Source organism: Aethalodelphis obliquidens, unplaced genomic scaffold (assembly GCF_003676395.1).
Source record: "Aethalodelphis obliquidens isolate GAN/ISIS:26980383/991018 unplaced genomic scaffold, ASM367639v1 scaffold52, whole genome shotgun sequence".
Classification (NCBI taxonomy): Eukaryota; Metazoa; Chordata; class Mammalia; order Artiodactyla; family Delphinidae; genus Aethalodelphis; species Aethalodelphis obliquidens.
In genome coordinates this window covers 5,816,577-5,830,730 of record NW_020837996.1, presented here as the reverse complement: position 1 = coordinate 5,830,730, position 14,154 = coordinate 5,816,577, and the positions used below count along the sequence as shown (strand labels likewise).

At 46.3% G+C, this 14,154-nt stretch overlaps 1 protein-coding gene across 1 annotated transcript in view; it reads right to left on the bottom strand.

Moving 5' to 3' along the window:
- The window catches only part of SLIT3 (slit guidance ligand 3), a 609,330-nt gene extending 605,827 nt beyond the window's left edge, over positions 1-3,503 (bottom strand). Inside the window, exon 1 of the mRNA XM_027084345.1 lies at positions 2,877-3,503. Coding sequence (XP_026940146.1) covers positions 2,877-3,073 — 197 coding nt within the window. The 5' untranslated portion in view covers positions 3,074-3,503. The remainder of the gene's footprint in view (positions 1-2,876) is intronic.
- Positions 3,504-14,154: the final 10,651 nt, after the last annotated feature.

Below are 14,154 nucleotides of genomic sequence, written 5' to 3'. Positions count from 1 at the left end.
TCTTCGGGAGACAGAACAGCAGGAACAGAGAAGGGAGAAAATGTTTCCTCTTTGTTATAAAACACAACATAAACATTTGAGATCAGAAAATGGATCTTAGGAAGGTCCCGAGCATCTGACGGCAGCGCTGACAAAGCTTAGCCACATGAAAAAAATGAGCCCTGAGAAGTTTAAGGGCTCACTGAAGGAAAGTTCCTTCTTCCGTCGTTTGCTTACATTCTTTAAGTTGGATCGCTGGTTTTCTTCTGTATATGCCATGATTTTATACACAGTTACTGGAATGCAGTGGACACTCAAGTCATGTTTGTTGAATGAATGAAGGGAGGAATGAATGAAAAATTCCTCACTAAAGAAATCCTTAGCATAGCTCAGAAATGCCACAGCCCCACAAGAGTTTGCAAAATTGTAATGTTACAGGTGAGTTGACTGAGACAGGGTGTGGGGTGATGAAGGAGTATTGGGACTCTTGGGAGGCCGCACCTAATCCCTGCAGTAACTCTGACCCAGCCTGCTTGTAAAGGCTGCCCCCTCTCCTGGGGAGGGAAGAGACTAGAATGAGAAGCCAGCCGCATCACCCCAACGCACCCCAACCAAAAAGACATCAGTGACCAGAACAAAGGCAGAGGAGACTCAGATATTCCAAAGCACCTCCTACTTCGCCAATGCCTGCCGGTGGCCATGGCAGCAGGGGGCCCATGGGAACGCCCAGGACTCTACCCGGTCTCTTCAATTATAGAGCAGATGGGCAGCCCCCAGCTGCCTGGGTCTCCTGGGAGAGGTAGCACGGTGGCATGCTGGCTGCAATGCTGTGCCTGCAGCTTTTGAAGACCTCCTACATGCTAGAAGGAGAGGGGCCCACTCTCCTTGGTGTCTCAAACATGCAACACGATTCTGAATATCAAAGAGAAGTAGACTCAAGACCCCAAAAGGAGAGCTAATGTCAAGGCAAGTCAAATGTTTGCAGGGTGTATCTGAAGCAGCAGCAACTGCTGCCTATTTTAAGACCCCAGCCCACAGAGAACCCTCCCAGGACCGTCTACTTATAGATCTTGGCCCAAGCTGAACCTTGTTCCAAGGATGTCCAGCAGCGTGGTAGGGGGTATGGACTTAGGAGCCAGACGTGCTCGAGTTCAGACACTTAACTAGCTACTACATGACCTTGAACAAATGACAAAAAGGCTTAACTGTAAAGTGGAATAATAAGCATTACCTTTGTAACTAATGATCATTGTAGAGATTCAGTAAGATAACACATGTAAACAAACTGAGGCACAGAAAGCATTCATTAAACATTAGCTACAGTTATTATTTCACTAACTCATGTGGCTGGCCCTGGTGTTGAGGAGGGAGAGGAATTTAGCTTATAAGTTACAGGTTTCCCAAAATACCCTAAAACAAGATTTTCGCTGGCATGGTAGACTATAATGTCTGAGTTAAGCTGTAGAAACCTGGATTCTGCCCTTTTATTGCCATCCCCTTGCTGTGTGACCTTAGGCAAGTCATTTCACATCTCTGAGCCTCGTTTTCTACACATATTCATGAAGGTTCAGCTCTAACCCTCAAGGATTGTTTGGTTCAACCCCACAGAATAATCACTGCACTTGAAAAAAATGTCTTGAGCCAAAGGAAAGCTCCAGGAAAAAGGCAGTTCTACTGAGTCTCCGCTCAGGGACACATAAAAAGTAAGCGGAAGAGAAGAGGAGTGACAGGAGGTGATTAACAGGAATAACACACTCTAGGACAATACATCTTAGTCTCTGGCCCACTCTCCTCCAGATGAAAGTCAAGAAGGCAGAATCTTGAAAACCCATGCACCTACTCTAAGACATGTGCAGAAGGGGGCAGCGGGAGAGCAAGGCATGCAGAAATCTACCAGCTAGAGCAAACCCTCACCCACTTCTGGGCTGTGTTCCCAGTCCAGTTCCAACCCCCTCTACCATTTCTCCCTCCTTCCCCACTCCCCAACTGCAGGCTAGGAAGAGCCCACCCCAGAGTCCAAGTTTTGAAATTGGTCCGAGGATCAAAATGATAAACGTTTCCAAAACGTTGACATATGAAAAGTAAATATTTGGTTGCACAATGGGGGTTAAAACGAGGGTCAATCCACCCCACTCTCCAAGCGCCTCTCCTCTTACTGCCAAGCCCAGGATCCGAGGCTGAGTGCGGTTTGTAAGATTATAGCGCTGGGTCTCATTTAAAGGGCTGTCAGCATTTCCATTCTCCGGCCCGTTTGGGGAGGCATTTATAACCGAGCCATAAAAAATTCACCGGGCCTGCAACTTGGCATCTCCGAGGCCGCGCTCCAGGCAGGGCGGGTTTTGCAAGCACCCACTCTGAATTGGTTCGGTTCCTCAGAAGTTAGACCTTCAGACACACTCTCAACTTTCCTCGCAAGGGCAGCCAGAGAGCGGCTGGCCCATTCTGATCTCCAAGCCGGTCACAGTTTCTCAGGCTGTCTCTCCTGTCTCCGTGCCCTGACGCCCCATCACCCTTCAGCTTTCTCCTTCGCCCCCTCTTTAATGAGCGCGGACCCCTTACCCTCACCCTACGACCTCCCTGTCTGCAGTGTCATCTCTCCTCGCCTCCTGCCAGCATTCTCCTTGGAAGCTGTCAGCTGGCCCTGCGTCTGGCACTCTCACCCCTGGAGAGACACTGCTCTTTGCTCATCACTGGGGTCCTCGAGACCTCTCTCCCCAGACCTGCCCAAAGCCACAGACCCCCAACTCAGAGAGTGAAGGACCCGATGCAGAAGAGGGTGAAGGCAGAGAATGCAACTAGCGCGGCCAAGGAGAAGGAAGGATCTGGCGCCGGGGGGGCCCCTCTGTGGGACCCAGGTGGGTGGCCCGGGTGAGGCAGGGCGGGGCGGGGGTACTCACAGGCGCTCGGCGTTGCGGGGGATGCCCCGGGGAACCGCCCGGAGGCCCAGCCCGTGGCAGTCCACGCTGGCGGCGGAGCAGGTACACTTGGTGGGGCAGGCGGCAGCGGGGGGGCCGCTCAGAACACTCGCCAGCGCGAAGGCCAGCACCAGGCGGGCGCGCACCGCGGCGCCTTCCTCCGTCCGCCCGGGGGCCATAGTGTGCAGGGGTCCGCGCCCGGAGGAGGTTGCCTCGGCGGGGCAAGACGCGTGGAGCCCACGGAGGTGCGCTGGGAGCACGGGCGGCCTGGGGAGCGAGCGGCTGAGTTGGCGCGGAGGAGGAGCGAGCTCGGCGCTCAGGCGCACGGGGCGCGGGCGGAGCGGGGCGCGCCGGGCGGCGGCGGCGGCAGCAGCAGCTCCATCGGCGGGGCCGGCGCTGCCCCGCTGCGCATTGCTCGGAGTGCCCAGGTGCCGAGCGCCCCCTGGCCCCGCTGGCCCGCGGCCCGGGGCGCGGGCCGGGTTGGGGACCTGGAGCGAGCGCAGTGAGGCACGGGCGCCCCGGGAGGTTCGGCTTGGGGCTGGGCTCGGGAGCGCGGCGGCGGTGGCGGCGGCTGAGGCACGGGGCGACCGGGTGAGCTGGCCGGCGCTCGCTCTCTCCATTCACTGAGCCGGGCAGACACCGGAGACGTGGGGCCCACCCCTCCCGCCCCCCAAAAACGCCAGCTCCGCCTCCCATTGGCTGCGCCGCGCGTCATGTCGACTAAGTTGGGAACTTTGCTGGAGCAACCGAGAGCTCGAAGGGAGGAGGCAACGGAGGAGGGAGCTCGGCCAGCAGGGCCCCAGAATTGAGGCTTACTCACTCTGAGGAGCCAAGGACTGATCAGTCTGGTGTCCCTGAGCTGCGCATGCTACTCAATATTCTTTCCTTCTGTCCCAACACCGTCCCGCAAGGGGGCATTTGAGTACCCCGACCTTATAGATAAAAACTCAAAGTTCGGAGAAGTGAAGTGACTTGCCTGGTCACAGCCACGAGGGACCCCAAGCCGCGGCCCTCTCATTCACCCATGTTTCACTTCACAGCCCATCGAAGCCCATCAAGCTACCTCATCTACAAAGATCCTACCTCATCTTGGCCAAGATCCACTTCTTCCCGAAGGACCTACTCTATTGACATTACTGCACTCCGCGGTCACAAATGTCACAGAAAGTGGTCATCTGAGTGGTTCAGGTCGCTGCTGGTAAACCCTACCCGTAGGTCTGTCCTTCTTTGCCCAACCCCAATGCCTGCTGTGCTGTAAAAGTAGGGATGGCAGGGCCTTGGACCCCTGGATTGACAATGCTGTGTTCCTAGTCCGTGAGCTTCTGCCTCCTGACCAGGTGACTCTGGGTCAATCGTGTCACCACTGGGCTTTGATTTCCTCAAAACAAGGAGGCCACAGCCCTGTCTGGGCCCACCTCACTGGGCTGTTCGGGGCATCAAAGAAGAGAAAGTGTTTTTTTCAAAAGAGTCATTTGCATGCAAGGCATCCCTCTGCCCCCCCCCCCCACCACCATGCCTTCCTCTTCCAGTGGCCGCTCAAAATTGGCCAGGTCTGAGCTTTTCCAGATGCTGTGGGGAGGGGCGTGTGTTAGAGGCTCCATAAATACTTGTAGGAATGATTCTGTTTGTTTGTTTGGAGGGAGAGGGCAGGAACTGGAGGAAGTATTGCCCAGACTTCCTTGAGGTCTGCTCACACTGGAAAAATCTGAATGAGCCCTGTACACACACACACACACCATCACATATATCCACTTGTACACAAACATGCTTACACACTCACTCTTAGACACATTCACACTCGATCACATATAACACATGTGCACATGCACGCTCACACACACACTCACATACCCCGTGTCGTTGACAACAACTCCGCTCCTGAGAGTTCTTCCCTTGTCTTTCACATAAATGCTATTCTGATTCCTTCTACTTCATTTTCCTTCAAAGGAACTTTGAACTGCTTGGACCACATTCTGTGAATATATAGTAAAGGTGCAGATTTTATTTTATTGTACTTAGCAGATTTTCAAAGTTTCAGCTGCAGGCTCCCAACTGTACGTACACACACGCACACGCACACACTTCAGCCCCTCCATTATTCATAAACACATTAGGTGCAACTTACTGCTGTTATTCTTGGGAGCAGCTTTCAGTACAGATGCTGTTGTCATCGCCCTCTGGTGGTCATAGAGGGTCTAGGGGTGACTTCAGCATTTAAGAACTCTAAACATCCTTGCCTCTGAAGCTTTCCTCCAAACCTTGAACCAATTTAGTACCAGGACTGAGGCAGATGAGAGAACTGGGCAAAGGCCCAAGGGCACACAAGCGTCTCAGACTGTCTGGGGCAGAAAAGCGTAGGGTTTTCTTTGTTTTCCCAAATGCACACTAGAGCATGTTTTGCAATCCCTTCAGGCTGGGCCTGGGTCTGGGCTGTAAGCACAGTGTATGTGTGTGTATGTGTGTGTGTGTTGGGGTGATGTGGGTTACTTTCCATTTAAGCTGCTGGGAGGGGGATTCATGAACCTGACTAGATCTTTAAGTGACTTCACAGGCATTCAAGTTTGCTTTTCCCTGGGAGAGCCACCTTAGAACAGAACCCAGAGTCAATTAACCCAAGGAAGGAGCAAATGGAAGAAACAGGAGGTGCACAGGACACTGGAAGCCCAGAATCATGGAGTATTTGGGCTGGAACAACCTTAGACATCACCTAATCCAGCATCTCTACAAGTGTCTTCTGATGATGACTAGTTCCACATGTTTCTTCATGGGGGGGAAAAGCTTCCTTGTGCAAAAAAAGAGTAAGAAATGCTGTTCGCGTTCACCTCTCCTGGTGACTGCATCACAGATAAGTGTATTTAAGAGTCCTAAAATAAAGAAAGTGGCTTAAAGTTTGTTTAATTCAGTTTCCCAGTATCGCGGGCCCTTTTACGTGTAAACTTAATACTCTTTTGGAATTTTTGGAGAACCCCCAATAAAATTCAACGCTTGTATTTAATAACATGGAAACTAAGTCTCGGAGAGGGGAGGGCACTGATGCAAAGTCACCCAGCTGACCAATGAGAGAGCCAGAGCCAGAACCCAGGGCTCCCCATGCCTAGAATGGAGCTCCATCCACTGCCCGCCCTTCACTGATTCCAAGGAATCTGCAGAATGTGTCAGCCTCCCCATGGAAGAATTACTCTCCCTAGAGAAGTCTAAGTCCTTATGAGGTCAGGCTATTGGGTAGGACTTTTTATGTCTAAGTTCCAGAGATGGCTTTTATACTCTGTGGTATGAGTTTCAGAGTTCTACACAAGTCTCCTGGGATTTTTGGATTTTTTTCCAAATTAAAGAAAAATGTTCCCTTTACTTTTCCATAGACGTCTCAGAAGCAAACTACCCACCCATTCCCCCAGGAAAAGCCACCTCAGACTTTACCTGTTTTTTGTCTCTCGGTGTAAGGCACCACCATTCACATGGCCGCTGTAATCGCTTGAGGTTTTCTGGTTGCAGCAATAACTAACTAATTGAAGTAAAAAATATATATATGACTTTTTAAGCAGGCTTTTGGGTGGCATAAAAATTTAAGGGAAAAAATGAAGAGGAAGGTTTCAAGAAAGACAAGAACCAAGGCAGGAACCAGGTGCCAAGCCTAAGACTTCCAGGTACCTAGGAGGAAAAGACTGCTTGGCCTGCTTACATCACGTGATCACCCTCTTGGCCAGAAAAGACAAGAACCCATGGGTGATGGTTCTTTGCAAACTACACTCAGCAGGGCAGGCAGGAGTGGTGCTCTCAGAGGAAAATCGGGGAGCTATTAGCTAAGAAAAGTAAGGGGAGGCAAAACAGCACCGAAGCATCTTCCCTCTGCCTCATACCACAGCCATTCAGTTCCTGAGTCCTGTTAATTCTTCCCCATGATTATCTTCTGAATATGTCCCCTCTTCATCTTTGGTCCTCCTGCCACTGTTCAGATCCTGTTTTCATACCTGGCCGTTGTTCACATTGGTCCCCACATTAATTCTCTAACTTTGTTTTGCTCTAACAATCCATCTTTTGCTCTGACGATCAAGGGACCTTTCTAAAATGCAGATCTGACAGTGCAATCTTGAACCTTGAAATAGATTTCTGTCATTGCCACCTCATCTCCCACCACTCTCCCCACACCCACTCAACATCCCTCCTGTAACATCCTTTCCTGTTCTTTCCTATCTGGCTCCCCCAGAGTCAGTTTAGCTGTCAATTTCTCTATGAAACCTTGCTGGGCCACACTATTAGATTCTCTAGGGCAGTCACCATATATAATCCATTTGTTACAACATTTTATTATAAAATTTTTCAAACATTCAGAGACATCTAATCCATTTTTGCATGCTTGATGCCTAGAGGTACAAATAAATCTTTGACATTTGATGAATGAATAAATGAACAAATCCATGAATGAATGATCTTCCCAATCAGCTAGCATATGTGATAGTCTTTTGTTGTAGTTTTACTTACTTTGATCAACATTGCTTGATCTTTGGGGGAGAAAGAGGTTACATTCTTTCAGAATTTCTGGGAGGGTTTTTTGCTAACTATATACACTCTCTCTTTATGATATCTTTTCTCCTACCCTACTGAAACTTAGCATTTATGCTGGTCATTCTCTAATGGATTGCCCAGATCACTCTCTGCCCACTGTCACCCGGTTCTATTCCCAAGGAGGCTGACCTTAATGGACTGTATCACCTGCACTTCCTTGGGTCTGGTCATGTGGGGAACTAGCAGGATATCTGAGAGCTGGAGGAGGGAGGCCAGGGCTTCCTCCACAAGGGCTTCAGTCTGGCAGTGGCTGCCTTCCTTGGCTGAAGGTCATAATTCATGTCCTCTAGACCTCCTAGTCCCATCCCCTTGCCTCTTTGGGGGTAGGAGTAAGAACAGCTTCCTGTTATGGTAAACCTGGCAGTCCCCATCCCTTGTTGATTCCTTAACCTTTGCCTCATCTTTCTAAATAGTCCCCTTATTAAACTTTCTGCAGTTACTCCTTCGAGTTGTGTCATCCATTTCCAACCAGGGACCCTGAAACTAACACACTACTCACTGAGCCAGTAAAGCAGATCTCTGAGGAGTAGTTGAAAAGGGAGGGGAGGGAGAGACGATGAAAACTCCAATTTGAGATTAAGGCTGTGATCCCTATTAAATGCTCCTGGGAGAGAGAACAATGCATGTATGTGAATTTTAGGTCCTTTCTGGAGAACAGGTTTAAGGGAAAGGTACCATCAATCAGACCATGTTTTTCAATGCAAAGTCTTCTTTCTCTCTCCTCTGAGAAAGAAAGAACAATAAAGGTTTACTGACAGTTAATCTATTGAGCCTCCCCAAGGAGCAGGATCCACTCTGACTAGATAAAGATTTGATGAATGAAGATCTAATTTAAAAATAATCTATTTTGGGGGCTTCCCTGGTGGTGCAGTGGTTGAGAGTCCGCCTGCCGATGCAGGGGACACGGGTTCGTGCCCCGGTCCGGGAAGATCCCCCATGCCGCAGAGCGGCTGGGCCCGTGAGCCATGGCTGCTGAGCCTGCGCGTCCGGAGCCTGTGCTCCACAACGGGAGAGGCCGCAGCAGTGAGAGGCCCACATACCACAAAAAAAAAAAAATCTATCTTGGAGAAGATAAAGAAACAGAATCTTCCAAAATCCAGGTACACCTGTAGTGGACAACTGTCACTCTTTACTCCAACCATTGTGATTGTGGTTCAGAACTTTCTTGTTCTCATATAATCTTATTTCCCTCAAGACTGATTTTTTTAGGGGTTCAGCACATGACTTAAATGAGCAAATCAGAGTCTTCCCTAGAATTTTTCTAACTGGAACTGCAGAAAGAGATCCAGTCCCTCTGTGATTATAAAGCTGGAACATGTGAGGAACATGAGTGAGTGGCCATATTTTCAGCTGTGTGGCTCAAGCCCCTACAATGGAATAGATTTGAACCATTTTCCCGAAGTGTAAGAGTGGCATCTAGCTTAACTGAAGCAATCAAACAACCACTTATTGGGACTTTCATATATGCCCAGGAGAAAACACAGCCCACAGCTGCCAACAATCCAATTAGGAAGACAAAATTAGGATACATGAAAGAAGAGGAAAGACATGGCATATAATTAAATGCTAATTGACGTGGGTCATATAGTAATTGCTATGAAAATTCTACAGTGAAAGAAATCACTTCAAGCTGAATTAGAAGGGCTGAGGAATACCATTTGGCTTTTGAAGGATGCATAGATTTGATGAAATCAATGGGAGGGAAAAGGGTCTTTGCATTGAGGGAAGCAAAGGCAAGGAGGCAGGAATAGAATGAATGGTGTATGGGTTTAGGGAGAGGGCTTTGCGAATGTGGTATATGAGAGTTTGGGGGCAGATTTCTACTGATCTGAGAGCGAATTTGAGAGAAAGAGCTTTGATGCCTGATTTGCCCTTGGAGGTGGCTTGGTCACCTTGCCATGGAAGTTGGAGGGCTCTGTGTAGAGACAATGACTCTGACCTTGAGAGATGATACAGATTGAAATCCCCAGAAGGGAACCATGAATGTACCACCAGATCAACTTTGCCCTGGTCTGAGAGGAGGCCAGATGATCTGGGGCGCTTTTGTTTCCCTAAACTGGTCCATCTAGATGGCGACTTAGTCAGATGCGGGGTCAGCCAGAGTGATGACCTGAGAAGCCTGGCAGAGAGGTGAATGCAATCACACGCCTCTCCAAACTATACAATGAAGATTTGTCTCATATTTGAGCAAAACAAGAACTGTCACTGGGGAATTGGCTCTCTAATTTGAGGAGTATTAATCACCTAATTAACCAGAACACCTGCTTATAAAACTTCTCCCACCCAGGGAACCAAATTAAGCAAAGCACGAGGATGTGCCACACAGACTTGGTGGTGGTATCTGCATGTTTGGCTGGCCTTCTTGGGCACTGGGGCTCACAAAACTCTCCAGCCAGCTGTTGGTTTTGACAGAAACTTTTAGAATATCAGCCTCGTTTAGCAAGCAGTAATTAGTGCAAACTCAGAGAAACCCCTCTCGCAATTTCCCTGGAATTACGGGTGTCCCTGATGTGCTGGGTACTATTCTGAGTATTTTGCATACATTAACTCTATAATCCTCATGGTAACCAGTTGAAGTCCCCTGTTGTAGTAGAGGCTGGTTCCATGCTCACAGATCCAGTTTCTTTTCCTGGGCACACAGGAAAACTTCATTTCCCAGCTTCCTTTGCAGTTACATGGGGGCCATGTGCCTCATTCTGACCAACAGAGTGTGTGCAGAAGTGATGCATACCACTTCCAGACTTGGTCTTTGAAATCTCTTACATAACCAGGCAAGACTTCCCTCTTTGAATGTTGGCTGGATAGAGGGGATCCAGTGAAGGATCCCGAAGTGTCATTGAGAGAGTAGTAGAGCCACAAAAAGACACTGGAATGCCTGAATTATCACATAGAAGGCAGTGGTCAAACAGTCTAGTCTGTAACATGAGAAAAACCTAAACCCCCCCTGAGATTTTGGGGTTGTTTATTATATCCATTAGCATTAATTACCCAGGCTGATACATCAGTGCAATCTTGGCAATTATGTCTGTGCAATCACACAGGACCAATCTTAGGGAAAGCTACTACCTGTGTGTTATGATTTCAGAGACAACAGGGAATTCCTCCCATCCTAAAATAATACTTTCTCCTATTGGTTCATTGATGAAATGATTTTTAATAGTAACCTTCATTATCTGCTCTTTATTTCTTATTCACTTAACATATCTTTATGGAGTTCTTTCTAGGTACAGGTAATATTATACATGTTAGAGTGAAGACAAAGTAAACATGATCGCCACTCTCATAAAGTCTTGTATGGGCAACAGATGCAAAACAATCCATTGAACAAGGAAATAGATAATTACAAATTACAAGGTGTTGGGAAGGGAATTAATAGGGTGATATGATAAAGACCAATTGAGGCTAACAAAGTTTCCAAAAAGTGGTTAGGGAAGGAGACTCAAAAGAAAAGAAGAATCAAGCTATGATATAATAAAGTATGGAGTGGGGTAGATCATATTCCAAGAGACAAAACAGCACGTGTAAAGGCCCTACAATATGGCTTGACCAGTTAGAGGAACGTAAAGAAGGGCACTATGGCTAGATCCTAGAGCATGAGGGAGACCTGTTCTGGGAAGGTCAGAATTATTTCCCCCTCACCATTGCATTGACCCCCGTCTGTGCAAAGTACAGCAATGTGTGGTATTACCCCTATCATTTGTAAATGATATGAAGAGAAGCCGAAACTTTTGGATTAATCTGACTTGACATAGAATCTATTGCAGTTCCAGAGGTATTTGTATATAGGGGGCTGATAAAAGGCAAACTAGTTAAGGGAATTGTATTAAAGCTATCTTGTATAGGCAGCATGATATTTTCCTACAGCTTTCAAGTTTTTCAATGCAGCTGGTAGGTGGGAGGAGACTTGATAAGGACCATCAGGGTAGGAGATTAAAGCCCTTCTAACCTACCCTTGGTACCACCACCTCACAGAGTGAATATTCAGTCCCGGGGAGGGCATGTAAAATATTTTATTGTACAAATTTCTATTTTCCCAAGTTTAGCTAATGGCATCACCATCTCCTCAGATGGCCAGGCCAAAAAGCTAAATGCCATCTGTAACTCCTCCCTTTTCTACCTCTTAACCCACCCCATCCATCAGCTCACCAAGACCTCTTGATTTCTCAACTTAAAACTTTGTGAGATCCTACCCACCAATGCTCCATCTCCCTGGCTTTGTTCAGCCTCGATAGCTTCTTACCCAGGTCCTTTAATCGGCTTTCCTGTTCAACTCCTCCGGCCACATTCCAGAGCTTAGAAGCATTTCCCTTATTTACAGAATAAAGTCTAAAATGTATACATGGTAAAGAAGGGTCTTTATCAGCTAACGTTTTGCTTCATTTCTTCATGAAACTCTTGCTTCATTTCTTCACAAATCCCCATTTCCACCTCAGGCTGAGCCATGGAGAATTAATGTTTCCTGAATGTGTTGAGGTGTTTGCCATCTGTCACAGTATCCCATGCTCTTCCCTCTTTCTGCAATGCCCTTGCCCACCTCCTCCCTCTGGGGAAATTTTCCTAGTCCTTCACCATGCAGCTCAAGCATCACCACCTCTGTGAAACATTTCATACTTCCTTTTTAAACACCTCACTATATTAGAGATTTCTTCATTTGACCTGTGGCTGTAGAAATCTATTATTGCACACCTTACACTAATGTAAGTATCTCTTTATACTTCTCCATTCTTCCCCAACTAGATTGGGAGTCCCTTGAGAGATGGCATGTGATTGTCTAAACTCCTTGAGAGAGCTTTCTATCTTCATTGTGTCGGAATCCTCTTTTGCCATTCTTTCTTCAATCCACCCCTTTCAGAATTTCTTCCCAACGTTCTACTGAAACTGACCTCCCCATTCTTCTGGTTACTTAAGCCAAAATTCATCCTTCACTTCTGTCTTCCTTTTATATTCAACATCCAAACAATCAGCAAATCCTGTTTATTTTTCCTTCAAGTCCAGACAGCCTAAAGATAATTTCCAGGCTGAAGCACAGCATTCTCTCTAAATTGAAGAGACAGAGATTGGAGAGGCCAATGAGTCTAGAGTTGTGAGACTGCATACCTGAGAAGTGGGAGCTGAACAAAAGAGAGTTCCAGATTCTAAAACCTACAGAGAGGTTCCTCTGAGCCTCTGACTGAGTGTTTGTGAAAGAAAACTACATGAGGCTGGGGAAAGAACCACCAGAGAGCAGTAGAATGACCCTAATTTCCAGAGTTCACACAGGACTGGAAATTAAGGGTTTCCACCAGCCACAGTGAAAGTCCCTCATAGTACATAGGCCATTGGGAAGAAACCTCAGAAGAGTATTGCCTTTGTAGTAGAGCCAAAGACACTACAAAGTGGGTGTACCTAAGAAAAGCTTAAAAACAAATCTCAAAAGGATTCAACTGATGCCATATAACTTAATTGTGAGATAGAACAAAGTTCCATACTCTTAAAGAAACATATACAATATGAGCACCCAACAATGTAAATTTCATAAAGACCGCCATCAAATAAAAAGTCACCAGGAACACAAAGAAGCCTGAAAATATGATTTATAAAAGAGAAAAAAATAAAATCAATAGAAACAGACCCGGAAATGGTAGAGATGATATAATTAACAGACAGTGATGTTAAAATAGCCCTTATAAACATACTTGGTATATTTAGGAGGTAGGGAAAAATAGATGATATAGAAAGAAGCAAATAGAACTTGTAGAGCTGTAAACTACAATATCTAAAATGAAAATGCACTGGAAGGGATTAACAGCAGGTAAGATCCAGCAAAAGGTCTTGCATCTAGGGTTGTTTTAAGTCTTACAACTTTATAATTAAAAGACAAACAGCCAAATTAAAACTAAGCAAAAGACCTTAAGACACATTTCATCAAAATGTAGAAAGAGATACAAATAACAAGTAGACACATCGAAAGATGCTAAAAATCATTAGTCATAAAGAAATGCAAATTAAAATCACAAGCTACCACTATACAGCCACTAGAATGGCCAATATCAAAAGGAGTGAAATTACTAAGCATTGATGAGGATATGGAGGAACTGGGATCCCAATTCATTGATAGTAGGAGTAAAAATGCTACAACTGCTTTGGAAAACAGTTTGGCAGTTTCTTAAACATTAAACATATACTTATCATATGACCGAGTAATTTTACTCCTAAATGCCTACCAAAGAAAAAGGAAAACATGTGTCTACAGAAAAACCTGTATAGCAGCATTATTCATAACCACCAAAAATTGAAACCATCTATATGTCTATCAACTGATGATTGGATAAAAAACTAAAAATAATATATCCATACAATGGAATCCTACTCATCAATTAAAATAAATTCAAACAATCTCCTGGTATATGCAATGATGTATACAAAACTCAAAAACATGTTAAGTGTAGGCAGCAAGACACAAAGACAAGACTACATATTGTATGATTCCATTTACATTAAATATAAGGAAAACAAAAACCATAGATACAGAAAGCAGACCAGTGGTTTCCTGAGGTTGGGGGTGGGGTGGGATGGGCAGTGGGAATTGATGGCTAACAGGGAATTTTTGAGGTGATGGAAGTGTTGTAAGGGCTGGATTGTGGTAATAGGTACACGACTGTAAATTTATTGAAACTCTTCAAACTGGATTTAAAATGGGTGATTTTTATTGTATGTA